At 33.1% G+C, this 20,490-nt stretch overlaps 5 protein-coding genes and 1 non-coding gene across 10 annotated transcripts; 5 read left to right on the top strand and 1 right to left on the bottom strand.

Annotated features, from left to right (window-relative positions):
* The first annotated feature begins 237 nt into the window (after window positions 1-237).
* On the top strand, window positions 238-988 carry LOC125049990 (COA8 family protein CG14806, mitochondrial). The gene is made up of 2 exons (XM_047649575.1): window positions 238-599; window positions 767-988. Exons 1-2 carry the CDS (start codon window positions 321-323, stop codon window positions 971-973), a joined length of 486 nt encoding a protein of 161 aa, XP_047505531.1. The 5' UTR covers window positions 238-320; the 3' UTR covers window positions 974-988.
* A 122-nt stretch (window positions 989-1,110) lies between these two features.
* Window positions 1,111-4,075, top strand: LOC125049985. Of its 3 annotated transcripts, XM_047649570.1 has the most exons (4): window positions 1,111-1,843; window positions 2,577-3,166; window positions 3,602-3,687; window positions 3,819-4,075. In XM_047649570.1, exons 1-4 carry the CDS (start codon window positions 1,738-1,740, stop codon window positions 4,003-4,005), a joined length of 969 nt encoding a protein of 322 aa, XP_047505526.1. In that variant the 5' UTR covers window positions 1,111-1,737; the 3' UTR covers window positions 4,006-4,075. The 3 variants fall into 3 exon arrangements, with proteins under 3 accessions (XP_047505526.1, XP_047505524.1, XP_047505525.1); XM_047649568.1 differs by having other exon boundaries at window positions 2,577-3,687; XM_047649569.1 differs by having other exon boundaries at window positions 1,111-1,825; window positions 2,577-3,687.
* A 144-nt stretch (window positions 4,076-4,219) lies between these two features.
* Window positions 4,220-12,024, top strand: LOC125049988 (DNA oxidative demethylase ALKBH2-like). 2 transcript variants are annotated; one of them, XM_047649573.1, is made up of 5 exons: window positions 4,220-4,370; window positions 4,596-4,939; window positions 5,232-5,411; window positions 5,940-6,103; window positions 11,714-12,024. In XM_047649573.1, the coding sequence occupies exons 2-5, from the start codon at window positions 4,767-4,769 to the stop codon at window positions 11,845-11,847; spliced, it is 651 nt and encodes a 216-aa protein (XP_047505529.1). In that variant the 5' UTR covers window positions 4,220-4,370; window positions 4,596-4,766; the 3' UTR covers window positions 11,848-12,024. The 2 variants fall into 2 exon arrangements, with proteins under 2 accessions (XP_047505529.1, XP_047505530.1); XM_047649574.1 differs by having other exon boundaries at window positions 4,760-4,939.
* Window positions 6,099-11,528, bottom strand: LOC125049984 (tetratricopeptide repeat protein 30A). Its single transcript, XM_047649567.1, has 2 exons — window positions 11,351-11,528; window positions 6,099-8,046 (listed from the first exon to the last, which is right to left on the bottom strand). The coding sequence occupies exons 1-2, from the start codon at window positions 11,402-11,404 to the stop codon at window positions 6,112-6,114; spliced, it is 1,989 nt and encodes a 662-aa protein (XP_047505523.1). The 5' UTR covers window positions 11,405-11,528; the 3' UTR covers window positions 6,099-6,111.
* Window positions 11,947-20,484, top strand: LOC125049983 (rab5 GDP/GTP exchange factor). 2 transcript variants are annotated; one of them, XM_047649566.1, is made up of 11 exons: window positions 11,947-12,098; window positions 12,421-12,550; window positions 12,900-13,070; window positions 13,407-13,630; window positions 13,917-14,026; window positions 14,193-14,359; window positions 15,002-15,135; window positions 15,377-15,487; window positions 16,011-16,121; window positions 17,489-17,623; window positions 19,288-20,484. In XM_047649566.1, exons 2-11 carry the CDS (start codon window positions 12,421-12,423, stop codon window positions 20,188-20,190), a joined length of 2,196 nt encoding a protein of 731 aa, XP_047505522.1. In that variant the 5' UTR covers window positions 11,947-12,098; the 3' UTR covers window positions 20,191-20,484. The 2 variants fall into 2 exon arrangements, with proteins under 2 accessions (XP_047505522.1, XP_047505520.1); XM_047649564.1 differs by lacking the exon at window positions 11,947-12,098 and having other exon boundaries at window positions 12,171-12,550.
* Window positions 19,184-19,256, top strand: Trnaf-gaa. Its single transcript has one exon. It is a non-coding gene; the product is annotated as a tRNA-Phe (tRNA).
* Window positions 20,485-20,490: the final 6 nt, after the last annotated feature.

Genomic DNA, 20,490 nt, shown 5'->3' on the forward strand with positions numbered 1-20,490 from the left:
CATCACCAGCATCGCCTTTCGTCATTTTAATGGTTTAAAAATCTGATGCCGATTAAGAACAAATATAATTAACAATATCGCTTCCCTTTACATAATTCGGTGCCGAGAAATTGAGAAGTGTCATTTTTTATTCGAATACTGACAGTTCACGTAAAACATTGACATAATTTTGCAATCAGCTGGTTTTGACAGATAATACGATAAACTTTACTGTTAAGTCCTTGACAATTGTAGTTTTGCTAGGTGACAGTGAATATCTGAAAAATTGATGAAAATCAGTGCAATATAAAAACAATCTAATAAAGCAAATAATCTTTAAAATGTTTACGTGTAAAATAGTTTGGCCAAGGTGGCCTTTTAAATGTTCTGTAAGAAATACCAGTACAACACCCGATAATAAATCTATTCAGCCACCGAATCCGAAAAAAATATCAAGTGATATGGTTGGTCCACCTGATCCAGTTTCTAACCTTCGGCAAATAATATTTAAACAACCAGCTAACGAAAGTGATCTAGAAAAGAAATATAGGAAATTGAGAACAGAAGTTCAAGAATGGAATCAAAATTTTTGGACACAGCATAATTCACGATTTTTTAAGGTTTGTTTTTATGTAATCATTACCAGGGTTTACACCAGAAACGTAGGGCTCGTTGTACTTACTTAAAGATAATATGTCTTCTATATAGCTTTTCATACTATAAATTGTAACAAATACCTATCGACTGAAACTTTTTACATATTCAGAACTTTTCATATTTATTTCAGGAACGTGAAAATTACTTAAAGAACAACTTACCAGAAGGCAAATCTAATTTAACTGCTGATGAGATGAGTGTATTTTACAAAGCCTTCTTGGATAAAAACTGGAAAGGTCATATTAATTATAACATTGAATGGTATAAGAAAAATATAACTTTACTTGGACTAGCCATAACAATAAAATTAAGGAGAATTTTTAAATTAAAAGATTAAGAAATAATAAGGCTTTTATTTTTGTATTGTCATATGTATTTCAATATTTTTTTCAGATGGGTATGTACTTTAGAAAACAATGAAAGAAACTTCTTTTGCTCATTGGCGAATGAGTCTCCTGCCCATTTGCCCTGTAATATAAAAATGTTTAAGCTCACTTATATGAAATTGAATCCAAAAATTTGTATTGTCGATATGTCTTGTAGAAAGGGCCTGGTGATATAGAAGTGAAACACTGAGAAATCAAGACTAATATGATCCTTAATTCAACAAAATTGTTTTTTGATCTGAGAATCTAGTTACCATTACATACCATCTGAGATCTGCAAATATAGTTACCATTGCCGGTTTCTTTTATGACTGCACATGCAGCGGATTTATTGGTGATTCTATCTACACAGTGCCTGCAGCTATAGCTTGTGATTGGTTTTGAAGTTGTCATTTAAAATGTTTTTTTTATGCATGATTCTTATTTATCTTTTTTTTCTATTTATTTAGTATCGCTATATTTTTTATACATTTTAAAAAGCAAGTCTTCAGAATTAACTTTTCATAGAATGAGTATTAAAGCCTTTTTTCATTAATGACAGTAGTAAATAAATATTTTAATTTTTTTGGCATGTTATGCCTTATTATGACATCTTTTTTAATGTCAAACAGCAGCCTAAACTTTAAAATATTTTCTAAAATTCAGTGTATTTGTAGTGATGGAATTCAGCATAAAACTAAAAAAATAAGCTTTTGTAATACCAATCAAGGAAACTATGTATATCGCATTGAGATGGCTTTTTGGCTTATCTTCGGCTATGTGGATAGCCATGTGTTGTCTTGATATTTACTTAAACAGAATGGGTATGGTATCTCCGAGAGGTAATGTATACTTTTTTTATATTCACAGTGCTTATACATAACAGGTTCTAGATCTTTATCCTAGAAACAATTTAGAATTTACAGTGGAATGTATAGGTTGATTTTTTTTCTTATTTAAGCATTAGAGCCTGAGCTCAGAATAATTTCTATGCCTATTAAAGATCACATTTTTAATTGATTGGCTGGAAATTTTCTGCGTGCCCTTCAATAAATAATTATATTCTTACCATCTGTCAACGCAGGGTAGGGAGGGTAAGAGTAGCTTAGCGAGCGGTTTGATCGCTTGACGTTGCGGAGAGATTTGGGGTCTCAACGAGTTTATCATCGAGAGTGTTTGGATGAGTTGTTCAGATTAATACCTAAAGATGAGTTTCCTCATCGGTCGTGGTAGAATACGTAATTCCACCCGTATCCCCTCGACGTCCGTCTTTACGTCGCGTTTTTTAAGGTTTTTGCCGCGCACCTATGTGCACATAATTGAGTACACACTGAAGTATTTCCGAACCAAATCAATTTAGGGTCCCAATTATTTAAATGCCAGCAACGCACCTCCGAGCCTTCTCGCAGTTTGAGTGTCCATGGGCGACGGTATCACTTAACATCAGGTGAGCCTTCTGCCCGATTGCTTCCTATTAAAAAAATATAGGCTTATTACTATGCATATAAATTTCTAGACCAAGAGTAATAGTAGCCACTTACTGTGTTAAACATTGACAACAATTTCCATTTACAGATACGATACTTCCTCTGTACCAGAACTATAGTTTTAATGCAATGCAAACCGAAAGTACAGCAGATACATTTATTTCGTTACCAGCACAAGAAACGACAAATTATTCGTATTACCATTATTTTATGTTCTTCACATGTACCATAATGTTTATAATGCTGCAAAATAATGGTAACATGAACTTTATTGCTAGAATATTGTATGCCCTAAACAAGCAATCGAAAATGTATTTTGAAACAATCGGACTAAAATTGCATTTAAATAAAACCGCCATACAGTGTCGGGCTGCCATCAGAAAGTATGCTACCACTGTTTGGGGAAAGATTTACAAAACCATCCTCGAAAAAATTGACTTTTACTATAAACGACAGATGTTACATGCATCTAATTCAATTAATAACAATTTACTCTTACTGAAACGATTTAAAGAATTAAATGAGGAACGAAGGAATTTAGGAAAGCTGTTACTGACAACAATACGTGATAACAAAAATATCAGAATGCGATATCAATTAGAAAACCTAGCAAAAAACAGACTTACTCGGTATATTGAGGATACAGAAAGATTAATAAAGAAAAACCGATGTCAATACGTAAGTTTCCAACAACTTTATTTAGCAACGCACCAAGAAAATGTATTTTTAAAAACCCGTATTAAAAAACTTGTAAACGAAAGAGACAATGCAAAAAGAAATCTTATAGCCTTAATAAACGAAGTCTGCAAATCAAAGAATAAGGATTTAAAAGCATTCTGCTGTAAATTTATTGTAGAAACAAAAGATAATATTTTAAATTCCGATGTAAAAAGTGAAATTCGGAAATTCCTTAATAATTCAACAAGTTCCATAATAAAACCAGAGGAGGCTGAAACCGTGAATACTATTGGGCAAAGCAATAGTTTGACGAATATTGAATACGACTGTTTTTTATCACAAGCACCCAAACTCCGAGGGCTTCCTGGCGAATATGTTTGGACGGTTAAGGATAAAGATGGTTTAATTGAAAAACTTTACGAATACAACTTTCAGACTGACTACGACAATGGAGATACAATCAGTAGGATAAGGCAGTATTCTGTTTATTGCGATAAAGACTGCCTATTGGATTACAGAAGGTATTTTATTATTATATTTTAACGTAAAATGACAAGATACTTGATGTCTATTAATCTGTGGTAGGCATCTTCTGCATATATTGATTTCTTTTGTTATTGTAGTTAACTATAATTTATATTTTTTCATATAGCTCGAGCACCATAGTTAATGACTACACCACTCAAAACCTAGGAAGATTCGATGATTGTAGAGCTAAAACTATTAACTACCCGATAACAAGACAAAGATTTTTGACTGGATCCGAAGCATTTCAAAAATTTCTTAAATGTTCAGGAAATATAGTACAATGTTCGACAACATTGACATCAAGGAGATAATTTTTTTTTTCGAGAAATATTATTTTAATTATTGTAATTTAATTTAAATAAATTCTACTATATTGCTTAACTATATTTTAAATGTAATGATTTCTCTCCCAATTTATAATAATAGTAGTACCTACCTATAAAAAAGGGGAATTTTTTCTTTGTTAAACTCCTACACTGACAATAAACTGCGTGTTTTTTGACTCGGAAATCAGATGTGAGATGGATGACCGTTCTCTCTTCGGTTTAGTGTTTTGACATAATGAAGTTGGTGCAATTTCATAATTCAAATGATGTAGTTCTATTCATTATTTCTATAAGTAATATTGCGCAGAAATCTTTACTTAGACACTTTTAAAAATAAAATTTGTTACGCTGTAAGTACTTAGTGATAGATAAATCATAATATTACTAATGGCAGATAAATAGGTCTTGTATTTTTTTAATATTTACCATTTACTTCGAGTGTCAAATGTCAAGCCGAAAAAAATTACACTGTTCTCATATAGTCTGTGCTTGTTGTAAAATACAGTGGATGTTATAGAAATGCAATTTTTACATTATAGGTACTTTTAAATATTTTTCGTTATTAATTTTCTCAGGAGTTGCTGACTACAAAACACAGATTTTATAATTGTCGAGTTCAAATTGTATCTACAATCAGTAGTAAACAATGATATAATAAGCACGTCATCTCTATGGGTCAGATTTACAGGTTTTGAGTTCAAATCCTACCCACACAAAAATATATTATCACCTTTTTAAGACTCAAAATGGCAGGAAAACTTAAAGAATTGATTATTGATGAAATTGCGTGGAAATCTATAAAAAATGACGGTCTCGATATCGAATATTCTACCCCTATTCCTAGAGCACTTGCATCTGCAATTATAAAGGAACTTGATGAAACGCTGGAATATTTTACAGGAGATTTAGCCAAAATTAGGTAGGTATTTAAGCTACGATAGGTGCAGTTATTCATTGTATGTACAGTTGTATGAGTAAATAAATAAACTAGACTTTAACCATTAGACCAAAGAAGCAGTGACTTACGAATATTATGTCCGTTCATACTTCGATGTTAGAATTACGGACTCGTTTGGAATTTTATTTAAAATTTGTTAACCATACTTCAGCCTTTAACTTACTGTAAAATAAATGTTATATAAATGAATATGGTATGGAAAAAATCGTTAATTTATAAATAATTATGAGATAAAATATTGACTATATTTTAGGGTATTCGGAAAAATATATCCTCTACCTCGACAGCAAGTGGCTTACGGAGATCCAGGAATCACTTACACGTATTCGAATCTCACTGTTCCTGCTTTACCATGGCCGGATCCAGTTCTAGCATTGCGAAATTTCATTTTCAGACTCAAGGGCATCAAATACAACTTCGTTTTGGTCAATAAGTAAGACTTTATTTGAACACATGTATTCATTTGCACCTGCCTCCGTTATCTGTTTACCCTGATGTCTAAGTTTCATCGTAATTTAACATGGAAGACCATACAAATTCTAGACAATCTTTGCAAGTATATTAATTGTTTATTTATTAATTTTTCAAGGAATAATTATTTATTTCCAACACACAAATAAACAGGATTTAAAATATTCGTAACCTACATAGTAATACTAATAATAATTAAACATTAATTAATAGAAAATTTAAAAAAATGTAAAAAGTTTGGTCCCTGTGGCAGTGTAACTTTAACGCTGGCAGCATTTTCTTGAGCGAGAGAAGCACCACCTCTGGGGTCACTGGTACTACCTACCAGGCGCCAACTTAAATCTTAAATTAGAGCCTGTGCACTTGAACCCGGCCCAAGACTACTCTTAAGGGATCAAAATCAAAATTGGAGGGAAGAATCTTATATTATTTTTGAGCCATTTCTTATTTCCGCCTGCTCTGCGGCCGTAGTATATTTATTATGTTTTAGGTATAGAAATGGAAATGATCACATGGGCGAACATAGAGACAATGAACCTGAATTGGACCATAACGTTCCCATTGCGTCTCTATCTTTCGGTGAAGAGAGAACGTTTGTCCTAAAGCACAGGGATGCAAGAAAATCTGGACCAAATAAAAAGCCAATACCTCCAGGTCAGTTTTTATTTTAAATCCTCATACTTATTAATTGTAACAGAATCGTCGATACTTCGTAATTTATAAAACATGTACCGAAGTACACGAGCTTCAAATGTCACGGTTTGCTTAGCTTTATTATTCGCGTCTTCTTCATGAAATGGCGTCTCGATAACGGTACTCACACGCCGGCCGTATGTCTCGCAACCTTCCAGAAATTGCAGACACTCCTTTATAGTGTTATCTTTAACGACAATCAAGTGTTTCGCTAAATTCTCTAGGAAAGATAAAAAACATCGTTTTGCGTAGAACCACGTGTCAGTGCCCAGACGCTTGTTAAACGGCTCAAGTGATTTTATTACTCTTGAGATACCAAACTCGTAATTGCCTTTTGCGCAATATAATGTCCCTATCACCAGATTCACTATACACAAGTGATAGAATTTCTTTTCAGGGTCTTCAAATATCTGCTGCTCCTCCTCTTTCTCGATTTTACGCATAATATCTTCTGCTTCTTCGTTTTGGGACGTCATTATGTACGACACACATAAATTAGCTAGTACAACGGCGCTTATATCTAAAATATTGTTATACTGTTTCTTCACGATTGGCTCGTAGAAACTGGCTGCTTCTTTATATTTGCTTTCCTGCATAAACAGAACATGTGCGACGTTTAAACGCCACACGTCGGACTCATTACAAAATTCAACGGATTTACGAAAAATCTTTTCAACTTGCCCATAGTTCTCTTTGTCCCAATATAGCTTAGCCTGAGCCATTACGACTGGAATGTATCTTTCCAAAGCTTCTTCATACTCTACTACAGCCTTCTTAACTTGATCATTGTCGCCTTGAGAACGACTTTCTTGAACTACTTTCGTAAGTTTTCTTAATTGTTCAGCATGCTTTGAAGCAATATCCTCATACTTTTGAAACGCTTCCTCTGGCGACGTTTGACTCGTTATAACGGCATCCAAGAAATCGTAAAGGTAAGGAGTTAGGTACTTGTATGTGAATTGGGCATTCTCAGCTAAGACATCTGCGGCTAAGTCGTAGTACTCAAACTTACAGTAAAGAAGGAGTAAGTTAGCGAATGTTTCTGAAGGGAATGGATCTTGTTGTAGCAAAAAATGAAGTTTTTCAAAGCCGTCTGTCGGCTTAAGATCAATCGATGTAAGAGCTAAGTTATGAAGTGTTACAGCATCTAACTCATGTTCGTGTCTTGGAGGCATATCAGCTAAAGCTTCTCTGGAAGGCTCAACATTTTTTAATTGATATTCGATAGCAGCTTTTAAGTTAAACACTTCTATAAGTGCAGTTTCGTGTAGGGTTAAAGAATTTCCTACTGATTTAACTTCAGATGCATCAGTTTGCATACCGACTGATAGTTCAGGGTGATCTCTGATTCCCTTTTCAATAACAAGAGTTATATGTTTCAAGGCTTGTGGATATTCTTTGAGTTTAAAATAGCATAACGCAACGTTGTAATGAAGATGAGCATTAAAGCCTAGAATATTTAAGCTTTTAGAGAATTTCTGTAACGCATCTTCATATTGGTTTTCCTTATACAATAAGCATCCCAAGTTAATATCTTTGTCAGAATCATCTGGTGGATATGAATCTACAAGAGATTTTGCACTTATTGTATCTTCGACACCATATTTAATAGCAGACTGTAGTTTTGTTACTTTTCTTTCTAATTCTGGAGCATTTATTTGTAAAGTAACTTTGTAGGCTTCGTCGAACATAGACGCTTCGTATAGGGCCTGTGCAAAGTGTAGTTTGTATTCGGGAATTTCAGGATGCATAGCAGATAGTTGTTCGTAACAATTTGCAGCGTCTACAAATGACTGCAGTCTATAATAACAATAGCCAAGTAAAGATAAGCCAGCTCTGTTTGGGTTAAAATTCATAGCATCGTTAAGAGCTTTTATCGCGTCCTCATATTTGGATTCTCGAATCTGTAAAATTAATAAAGTTCAAGTTTTAAAGGTACGAACAATGGACCAGGGTGTAAGGTCAAAAGAAAATTAAAATTAAAAAAAGACAGTGTAATTCAGACTTAAGACAGCCCAAAACCGGGAGTATTTTAGTCAAGATAACAGCCAGTGCGTTCCCTAGTGTTATAATTACAACTGTTGACTCACACTTATCAAAAGATTATATAAATGAAGTAGTGACTAAGGACATTAAGCATGCGAATGATGAGTGCCATTAATATTGAAGCTTAAATTTATCATTTTATAATATATTTTGTATTTTCCGATAATTTACGTCATATTTTATCATTAATTCGTTATATAATAAAACGTAGGTGTTCGCTATTTGCAAAAAAATATCGGACTTTAATATTAAATAATATAAGCAAATTATACTCCGAATCCGAAAATCACTTAAAATTAACTAAAATGTGTCTTACATTGATTAACACTAAAAGAAAAAATATTTTATTTACTTTAAAACATTAACAATAAATTTTTTCACATCGGACATTCGCCATTTGTAACTTGAATTTATTGTAATTCAAATAACATAATTCTGACCAACGGTGTAATGTAGGAGCATGTTACGCTGTGTTCTCAATCAGCGTAACATGCTCGTTTGAACTCTGCGCTCCAAATTCGCAAGCCACTCTCACGCGAGGCGCCCGACATAGGGATGATCGATGTTAGAAAAACATCGATATTGACATCGATGTCATAATCGTAAGCCCAACATCGATTTTCGATATTTATCAAAAACCAAACATCGATGTGATGAATGATGGACAACATTGTTGATTTTAGCATTAATAATTGACAAAGAAATACAATACAGTGTAGCGGTTAGATATTTAAGAAACAGAACAAATTATTACATATTCCGATATTTTTTATCAACTGACTGAATGAAAAGTTATTTTTATAAAGACCTTTTAATATATTTATTTGTTGATAAAGAGTAGTGAGGAAGTATGAGAGAGAACAAGGCATGTTCGAGCATCCCTAGTCCGGCAGCGAGGTTGTGTTGGAAATTGGGATCTTTGATTCTACTAGATTATTGTTAAACCAAATTATGCCATCCTTGTTCCACTCCGTTTTTTCAAGAAATAATACGCAAGGAACGACGTGTGCGCGTGTGCTTGTGACGACTTTTAACAGCTTAGTTTTACAGATTAAACCGCGATGCTCGCTGTTAAAATTTCGGTGTAACATGCTTGTTGCGAGCATAGTGCTCGATATTCGCAGTCAAGGTGTTATGGTGACGCGTTAAAATTAAAATGAATGAGGAGATACAGCTTTGAATACTAGATTCGAAATTCTAAATAGTAAAGATTCCGAATATCTAAAACATAGTAGATATATTATTTATAAAAATATACAGTAAAGTACAACCAATTACTTAGTTAATGAATAATTAAATCGTACTTGAAATCGTATCTTTGATCAAGATTCTTATCCTAGTACACCTTGTAACATTAATATAGCTCTTATGATTTTCTATTGAATTTAAAATTTCAATGTTTAGGTAACATTTTATTTCATATCAATAGTAGTAGAAATTATATAGTAACGAAGGAATCCATCCGAAATATATTGTATTAAATATATGTCGCCGCCAACTAGCTTAATTAGCCGTTCAATTAACAGCCTAGCCTTTTAACTAAACGGCGCCGTTTAACTAACGGCCTGCCTGAAAGATATTCAGCCGTAGTGTTTGTGACAACATTTAATAAACTGGCTGGCTAATGCTTAGACCATTCGTATAGAGTCATTATTTGGCAGAAATAAAAAAGATAAACATATGACATAAAAAATATTTCTTTTAAAATTAAATTGCTTAAGACAAATTCACACTATTATCGTCACTATCTCTTCAATTGTACTTGTTGTTTTTCATGAAAATTTGGAAAACACCATCAAAGTTGTGGTTTGCCGACGCCATATTGATAGTTTGAAGTTTCGTTTCGAGTTTGATAGTGGTAGAAAGTGGAATTAAATTTAAATTAACAGTCAACAGGCTAGGCAAGTAATGAAACGTCATCGATCCAAGTCATTAGCCTAGCTGTTTAATCAACTGGCTGAACATCTTACAGGCCGCTAGTTAAACGGCTATTCTGTTAATTGAACGGCTAATTAAGCTGCATATACATTGAAATAAAATAAATATTACACGACCACTATGATACAGTTTATATTTATATTTTTTATTTCAGCTACTTAAAGACCTTTATTGTGAATATTAGTTATAAGTATAGAAATATATTATAATAACTAAAATGTATTATATTATTAATGAAAGTTTTTCTTCCGTCACATACATTTTGGTATTTTTTAAAAATAAATAAAGGTTACAAATATATCGAATAATAACTTCATTTTATATATTAGGAAACACATTCCCATCTCGGAAATTAATCTTATCGTACAAATGTTACACAATGATTGTAATTTCATAATAAAAAATACTTCCGTATGGGAGGGGCGCTTGATCGATTTAACTTTTATCATTTATCAGCAGTTAATGTCGCGGCATGCAAGGTCTTTTTAATCTAGACCTAGAAATGTAGTAAAAACAAAGATTTTATCTTTATCGTATCTATTAATCTTATACACACTAGTTAATTATTATATGTAAGAGTCCTCGACAAGGCACGGTGCGGACATTTCTACAAAATTTTTATGAGCAAGAAGGTTAGCCGCTTGAGATACACCATATTGTTCTGTTGTCTTTCACTTGAGAAATGTTTTTTTTATAGAACAGGGGGCACTGGCCGGAGGCTCATCTGATGTTAAGTGATACCGCCGCCCATGGCCCATTGAGGGCTCGCGAGTGCGTTGCCGTTAAGAATTGGTACGCTCTTTTCTTTCAATCCATTCCAAGTTGAATTGGTTCGGAAATATGTCAGTGGGCAGCTAGTTCCACATAGTGGTGGTGCGCGGCAAAAACTGCCTTAAAAAACAACTCAGTTGTGGAACGACGGACGTCGAGGTGATACGGGTGGAATTTCGTATTCTGCCTCGACGTCCGATAAAACTCAGCTGCAGGAAAATATTGGTGCACAATCGAGGTTCGTACACGACGTTAGGGTTGAGACTAGCAACAAAAGTATTTATAAAAGGTATGGTATTTATGAATTGGTATATTATCAATTTGGGGTGCCTGTATGTATTTGCGCAATTGGTTTGTTTTGGTATAACCGATCTATCCCTTTAAATCTTCTGAATAGAAGAATACTTAAATACTCAGAAAGAATTACTAAAGCCTATTGTATGGAATACTTACCATCGTATAAATAGTTTTTGTGTACTGTCCGTCTGATATCTGTGAATATTCCATAACTGTTGTTTTTTAATTGGCATATAACTCTAAATATTTCTTATAAGTGATATTAAAACTTATTAGATTAATATTTTGGTTGATGGTGAAACCACTATCAAACGTTTGTTGTAAAAAAGTTTTGTTGTCATGACAACAAAATGAAATTTTGTAATTCCGTGTTGCTTTGAGATAGATACAAAACCATAGAATCTAGGTATGCATTTTTATAATATTTTAGGAATATTGGTCCATCCTTTAAGTATTAGAAATCAAATAAGAAAGGCGACAATGTGAATATTTATTGCAGAAATGTTTATTTTGTTTCAGTTTCTATTGCACTGGAGCACGGAAGTGTATTACTTATGAACCCACCTACAAATGAATTTTGGTACCACAGTTTGCCAAAGAGGAAAAAAATACGGGGGCCAAGGATTAATTTAACATTTCGAAAAATACGTTAGAATGTCGGTGAAAATGTAACTAATTTACTTCGGTTTTTTATCTGTTTTGTTTAAGTTTGACAATGACAGTAATAACAAAAATCGTGATAACTCAAAACACTTCAATTTTGCAATAAAAATATTTGCATGATTTGTATTGTGATTCGTGTGAAAATAAAAGTTAATTCTGTAAATTTATTTTTATTTAAATTATTCGTATAAAAGCTTATGAAAATTTCATCGAAGTACAACCTCGGAACATTTCTTCTAAGGTAACGGACAGTTTAATACAATATTTTTTTATCATATTAGGGTCTCGTCTAATAAGGGAATTTACACCGTAATCAGTTCAATACTTGATAAGATTAGCGTATATAACGACGATAGACGACGAACGGGCGTTACTACGTCGTTTAGCGATGTGTATGATTGTACTAATAGTGTTGAATTGCTTTAACTCAGCATCCAATTTGAAATGGGCTGAATCGTCGGTTTTTGGTAGACTCTTTGAGTGCAGGGCTTTAAAAGTTACTCTATAAGATGTGGTTTGGTCCAAATTTGCAAAGGTCTTATAAGTATATGATGTTTTCAAAGATGCCATCGCTGAGGATAGATCAGAGTGATCTAAAGTGCAAGAATGGTTGTGATTACTTTGGAAATCCACAATGGCAAGGTTATTGCTCAAAATGTCATCGAGAACAGTTGCAAAGACAAAGACGTGCAGGTAAATTAAGACACTTATATATAAAACATATTACTAATAATATATTGTAGTAGCAACAAATTCAATTAGCAAACAGTTTATCTAGGTGTTTCTTCATTTCAATGTTATTGAGTTGCCCTTAATATGGCTTGTAATCTCAATGAGGAATCTTGATAAACCTTAATATATAATGTTTTCATTCCTTTTGATGATATTTTAATAAAAATTGAGAAATCCATAAATAGTATATACTTTGTTAGTAATTCAATTCAATCTTATTAAATTCTTAACACAGTTAACAATTATTTTACAGAGCTTTTCAGTTATATATCAGTGTTATAAATAATACCCTTAAATTATTTTTAACTAGAAAAAGCATCATCAACACTTCCAAAGCCCGAACAGAAGAAACCTGAAAGAAATTTCAAGGTTACATCACATTCTTCTTTCTCAAAATTCGAAGAAAAACGATTAAGGCAAAGTGAGACTTTGAAGAAAGCTAATCTGTTGAAATTCAGTGTATTCAAAAAGAGCAATACAGGTAATATAGTCCTCATTTATCATCATCAATTTAATAATATTATAAATGCTTTTCAAACTCATGGTAGGACGTTTGATTGTATTTCTGAGAGTAAAAACTAGCACAACTGTTTTATAAATACTTGTAGCACTATTCATTTTATGTTTATTATAGACAGTACCTAGATGTTGTTATTATATTTATAACTGAAATATCAATAGTTGAAATTTGAAGGAAAGATTTTTTTCCCAGCTTATAAATTTAATTATATTGTGTGTTTGTGACTAAGTTACTCTATCTGCCATTTAACAAAAGGCTTTATTATTTCATGTTTTTATAACTTCTCTTTATCTACAGAGGACCATGATCATGTGGCAGAAAAAAAGCCAGCTGAATTTAAAATACCAGCTATAGTTAATGAAGGCATGAAGCGTGATTTTCGGCTCCGGTTCCCAAATCTAACACCTCATATAGACCGAGACTCAAGGCTTTTTGCCCACTCATTTATCATGGATGTGATAAAGCACTCCAATATTTTGACAGTCGATGAGTTATCAGAAAGGGTGCAGAGGCAATATCAGGTAGGCAATATTGTAAAAAAATTAAATGTAATCTTGTATTGTAATATTAAATTTACAAAGGTTGGAACAATTGGAGTTAATTGATAAGTTCCAACCTTTGTTTGTTATTGTTTTATATTTAATTAAACCATTATAACCACATATCTGTACACCATTTTTTGACAAATTTTACTGGGTTGGTTTTAAGAAACTAACCATTTCGTTTGTGTTCTTCATCTGATTTTTTATCGAAGGTTTAAACTCAAGGTACTTTAAAAAATTAACTTTTATTCTTTTATATTTTCAGCGTTTTATGAAGCATATGGATACATCTCCTCATTTCAGCAATGTGGACTCTGATACAAAGGAATTGCTTATAGACTTTGTTGAAAAGCATTCCATGAAATATTTACATGAGTAAGTGTTTTTCATGCAGAGTTAATGAAATCCTTATGACATCCTTACACAGTTAATACATATATTTAAATCCTATTTTTCTTTATTTTCAATGTGAGTTCACCTTTACTTGAGGCCTTGGAGGTAACGGAAGTTTTAGCTTCATAAAAAAAATTGAAATTTTCAGACTACCCTCAGTTGTTTTCTCCCCAACGGGGACGGATGACGAACGTCTAGATCGAGTGATGTCTGAGCGTATACAACAACTAAGTTGGGTCTGTGAGACACATTTGGAGTGCAAATTGGATAGAAACAGTGCATCTTGCAGGCAACTGCTGTACAAAGCAATTAGTGGTAAGATTTTTTTTTTATGAAATCTACCCTACAATAGTTATGGCTAGTATTTTTTTTTAATAGTAATTAAATTAATATAAGACAATATTAAGATACTTAATAGTCTTTTGTTTAATAAATAATCTGACACTGACTATTCGTTATCTTAAAAATATAATCTTTTTTTATAAGCTTGAATATATATTCTGTCTTGATTCCCTTCGATTCTACGCGCCTTGCCGATGTAGAGCGCGCGCGTGCGCCGATTAAAAAGAGCGTCGGAGAGTTTATTGCCAGTTCTTCTCTTCCGTTCTACGCCCTTGATTTGAGAACTGCTAGTAAATGTAAAATTAGAAACATTTTGTACATGTATATTTTTTACGTTCATAAGTCTACATTGTGTTACCTATATGAATAAATGTTTTTTGATTTTGATTTTGTTGATAGAGGGGAAACGTTTGGTTTTCTTATTTATTACGATAGTTAACTTCTTTAACATATTATCAGGAACATGGTGTAATAATATAATACCACTTTCTTTGCAAATAAACGATTTATTATTATTAAGTTTATTACACTACACTCTATACAATTCACTAGGCTAACACTGCATGCATGGATATCATTAACCATTAGAAATGATGATTATTAATATTGTGTTAGAACTGCTGGGTATGGACGCGGCGTTGTCTCCTGGTGGGAAAGTGGCACGTGTACGTCGCGCTTGTAAACACGTGCTCGCTCTGTGCGGTGCGCCTGCTTCAGCTGACGATCTATTGCCCGCCTTAATATTCACTGTGAGTGCATTATGTCGATTTCTTAAGTTTTTTTTTTAATTTTCAGCTGTATTAAGTTGAGATTTTATGTTAATTTTTTGCGTCAGAAACTGTAGACATAATCGAAATTTCATCATAAACCAATATTATATTTTAAATTTTTGTTAAAGTTTAGACAGAAAAATATTATTAACAAATCACTTTTCTCTTTTCGCTTACATTTTTACTTTTTCCTATTTTTTTAAACCATAAAATATTCCAGGTACTAAAGGCGAATCCACCGCGCCTAGTAAGCAACATCAACTTCGTAACTCGATTTTGTAATGCCCAACGACTTATGACCGGGGAAGGTGGATACTATTTCACTAATTTAGTAAGTAGTAAATACTTCTATTATTGTCTATGATATCAACGGAGAGGACTTTATTGTTATAAATTAACTTTGACCAAAATTACTGTGTCGAGCCCAAATATAATCTGTATTAAATTTATAGACTGTTGTTTTGACAGATGGCATTTCACACTTGATATGTTCTAAAAAAAAATCTTTTCATTTGCACTTTACCCATGAATTGTCTAAACTTATTTTACTAGCATAGTACTTTATAACACACAGCTATAACAAATTTCTACTCATTTATGTCTATTCACTACGTAATCTTCTGTTGACTATGGTAGCGTCTGTTGTCTACGTCATTATAGGTTCGCTAAAGGTAACATTAAGAATCCGAAATTGGCGCTAAGTATTTTATTTTTAAACGTGCAGGTGGCTCATCTGATGGTAAGTGATATGGACATTTACAGAGCCGAAGGGCTCGCAAGTGCGTTGCCAGCCTTTAATCTTGCCCTAAGTCGTCATCTAGTCTATTGACCAGAATGTTCATAACTAATTTCAGTGCTGCGCCGTTCAATTCATAGAAAACTTAACATCGGAGTCTTTGAATATGGATAAGAAGGAGTTTGATTGCTACATGGCTATGCCGGCTTCGATTGGCGGCAGTGCTTGGGTAATTATTATTATTTTTTAAATATTATTGACATAATATTATTGTACGAGCCAAGGCTGTACATTTAGCACATTCAGGCTTTCTTAGTTTATTAAGCGATTACCTAAAATCTAAAATGTCGGAGTTACGCCCCGAGAGTATACACGTAGGCACTCTCTTTAATTGTTAAATTAGATTCATTCGTTTCATAGCAATTAACATTTCATTATTTCGCGTATATTCTATTATTGTACGCGAGTGGTTAATATAGAGTAAAACTAAAATCCACTATTATTTGTTTATTACAGAAATACATACATTATCCTTGCAGACTATGCTAATACGAAAATGTCATTAAACACATATGTAATATACGCAATATCGCTACTTTGAATTCACTCTGCGAACATATAAATATGTCGATAGTGTCGGAGACAGCATTCAGTAGGCGCAACGTCTATTATTGGTGGCTTATCAGTCTCAAGTAGTCATTTTTGGATGACATTGTCTTAGTGTTTATGTTACATGTTAGTTAAAAAGCTTAATTACAATCTGTCTGTTAAAGTTTTATATGAGGAAAAAGTTATTACCTTTATTGAAGTGAAACTTCGTTAGGCGCATGAGGGTGCAATTTTACGGAACGTCACGAAGATGTGCAGCGTTTTTGTCGAAATTGAGGGAGAGTGAGAAGATTGAATTATAAAATTGTATTTTTAAAATTAAAATTTCGTAAAGGGATTTATGAAATATTAGTATTTTATATTTTATGCAAAATAATTTATTGAAATCTCAAATGACGAATTGTAAATTAAAATGCCACGGTGTTTTTATTATCGAAGAAATAAATTAAATATAATTTGTATTAATTCTCGACACTTATATTTTAATGACAATTAAATTCCTAACATATTTTCCTTTTTCCCCTCTCTCAGTCTCAGAAATCTAAAGTTTTACGTTTATACAAATACGAACAAGACTTAAAAATTTGTTTGCTAAAGAAGTTTCACTTCTGAAATGTGTACTTTGTACGCACGCATTTGTTTTTATCTTTTCAATCGAATGAAAAACAAACATTATGAGTTTAACTGTTAACCCTGTATTTGGGTTCTTATATGATCAATTAATACGCAGAAGACGTTGGAATGCATGATTCTAATTTCTAGTAGTTGAAAGCCACGCTTATTGGCGATTAAAAAGAGTGGCGGAGAGTTTATTGCCGGTTCTTCTCTTTCGTTCTACGCCCTTGATTTGAGAACTGGCAGTATATGTAAATTTAGAAGCATTTATATTTCTTTTTTGACGTTCAAAAGTGTACATTGTGTTACCTATATGAATAAATGATTTTGCCTTTATCCGCCTCAAATTCTAGAATGAATTTTGTTCTCTAGGCCGCAGCGCTATCTCTGTGTGGCGCGTCTCGTGATGCCGAGGAACAGATGCTTCAAGTTGAAAAGCTGATAGCCCATACAAAGGATTTGAAGGACAAGGCCGATCAACTGGCTAATAATGCGGAAACTTTTGAGGTATTTATAGGCCTTGACTCATTTGCGCCTCACAGATTTGACAAATTTTTCAATATGCCGGCTGCTCACTGAAGTATAACCGAACTAATTCGACTTAGGCTCCTTCAAGAAAAACTAACCATTTCTTAAAAGGCCGGCAACGCACTTGCGAGTCTCCTGGCGGTGTGATTGTCTATGGCCGGTATCACTTAACATCAGGTGAGCCTCCTGCCCGTCGTGTTACATTAAAGAAATATCTTCCGCACTAGATTTTTCTTTAATAGAGACTCTTATAAGCCATATCTTAATCTTTACGTGTCACTTTGTTTGTCCGGTATGGACTCCTAAACTACCGAACCGATATCAATCAAATTTGCACACCGTGTGCAGTTTGATATAACTTAAAAGATAGCTTACATCTCAATTTATACCCGCAATATTATTTTATTGCAAATATTTGTTTATTATTTGATAGTCACAATTCTAACAAATGGCGCTGTGTTGAAAGTACCAACGTTTCACATAAGCTACTATTTAATGGCATAACCACCAATAAAGCATGGTGGTCCCCATGACTGGTGTTCTCCTACCGTTTCCCTTGAATAGTTTGCTACTATGTAATATAACAAAAACCTTAGCCACATCAACGTTTGGCCGGTCTGCTAGTAAATATATAAAAGTAAATAGACAAAGAGAAAATTTCATTTATACGGGATTATTTAAATGATTTATACAAATTATATATTTTAAATCTGTCCCGTGGTGCTTAACACCAAGTATTAACTCTTTGGAGGATATCCAACTTTTTTCTTTCCCCGCGAATCAAACCTAGTTAATGAATTTATCCTGGTAAATAGTAGTCAAGCAAAAAATTCCTAGCCTAGTCAATGTATTTGCGAAGTATTTTTTTATATAATATGCGACAAACGGACAGGCGGGTAAGCAGAAGGCTCGCAAGTGCGTTTCCGGCTTTTTAAGAATTGTTATTTGAATGCTCTTTTCTGGACCCTAAGTCGAATTTGTGAACTATAATAAAGAATATGGCTTGTAATAATTAACTCAATGCTATGGGGGTCCGGGCCCCCAACTGTCCAAAGACCAGTCAATTGTTTTTTTTAAGATCCTTTGGACAATGATAGATTGAAGTCGCTTACTCAAAAAAAGATTACTGATTAGGTTTGAAATAAAACAACTTGAATTTTTTAACACACAATAATAATATAGAGATAATGGATCAGGAATTTTGATTACTTGAGTCCCCTCTCCCCTCGTGGTTTATCAAACGCTTGTTATTTTGAAATTTCTCTCTGGTCCCTTGAGTTTCAAATTATCGAGAGTCGACTTTAGTATTTATTGGATATTAATTATTTTTTTTCATTAACAGTAGAAAATAGCCTTATCATTAGCAAGCGATCTTTTACAGGCCGCTCTTGTAAGAAATTTTTTTTTACACAAACAAAATTACATTTAAATATGTAGACTTTTACAATTACAATAATTCTAAATAAAAGTTAATCTTTAAATTATGTAAATTAAAGTTGATTCTTGAAGATATTGTCCAATTTCAGGGGTACTAATATCGCCGAAATAGCTCAGTTGGGAGAGCGTTAGACTGAAGATCTAAAGGTCCCTGGTTCAATCCCTGGTTTCGGCAATACTTTTTTATTTTTTTCTTTATTTTACAGAAGGAGATTGCTAAGAAAGTTCAAGATGTCCTCGCAAAAACTCCACTCGAAATAAAACCGAGACGTGAATTACCACGACTTGGTTCTTTGAAGACCTCGACCTCGCTTCTTGTAGATATAGACGCAGAAAAAATATTAATAGAAAAATCTTTGCAAGAATCCACTCAATTGGGATCAACCGTACCAAAAGATAGCAATAGTGCTGAGAACTTCGCGGTTGAAATAGAAATTCCTAAAATCGAGATGGATAATATTAAAAATCAGCCAACCACCAGTTTTCAAGAAGAAATTGATCATAACAAATTTACTGATACACCTAAAATTCAAGATGAGCCAATCATAACATTTTCTCAGACACCAGAAGAAAAATCGCCGTCAAAGTCACCCATAAACCCATGGGAATTGAAACAAACGAACTCGCTAGAACTGTTGACGCCTTCACCACTCGGTTTCACACCTTTTGATTCAAGATCCATCGATGAATTGATGACTCCTGATGATTTTGGCTCCGACCAAGTTCCTGGCTTGAGTAATGTCAATTATGACATAGATTTGTCAGATCTAAGTGGGGATAATAGTCTAGCAGAAGACACTCCGAGGGAACAAAAGGACCCATTCAGTCCAGAGCCTAAAAATTTTTATCCCTTCGAACCAAGAAATCCGTTTAGTCCCATTTTGGATAAATTTGATGAATTTACATTAATCGATACTAAAACAGATCAACCATCTGATGCCTTCGAAGTTGTCCATAGAGCTTCATCGAGTGGGGATCCATTCAGTCGGGATATAAATGACTCATTCCCTATGGAAAAGGATGGTTCTCTTCTGGATGACAGTAACTCACCGACGTCTACATGTCTATTGCCATCACCATTATTACCACAGAGCAGTAACTCCAATTAGAGTATTCTACATGCAAGTATTTCTTCATCAGATAACACTAGAAAATGATAATAATGGATTTAAGTAAACTCTATTTATTTAAAAAGTATTACTAAGTAAATGGTTGTCTTTGTTAAATGTACTGGCTTCATTTGAGTTATGTTATCTATATATTTGTTGTGATGCATTAATATGTAGAAAACCACTTAATATACAAATCATTGAATTGGTTATTATTGGCTTTAATAGTTTTATTTATATAGTTTATATAGAATACATTCAGAGTTGATTATTAAATAAAAGTTAATAATTATATGTATT

The sequence above is a fragment of the Pieris napi genome, chromosome 5, assembly GCF_905475465.1.
Source record: "Pieris napi chromosome 5, ilPieNapi1.2, whole genome shotgun sequence".
NCBI lineage: Eukaryota > Metazoa > Arthropoda > Insecta > Lepidoptera > Pieridae > Pieris > Pieris napi.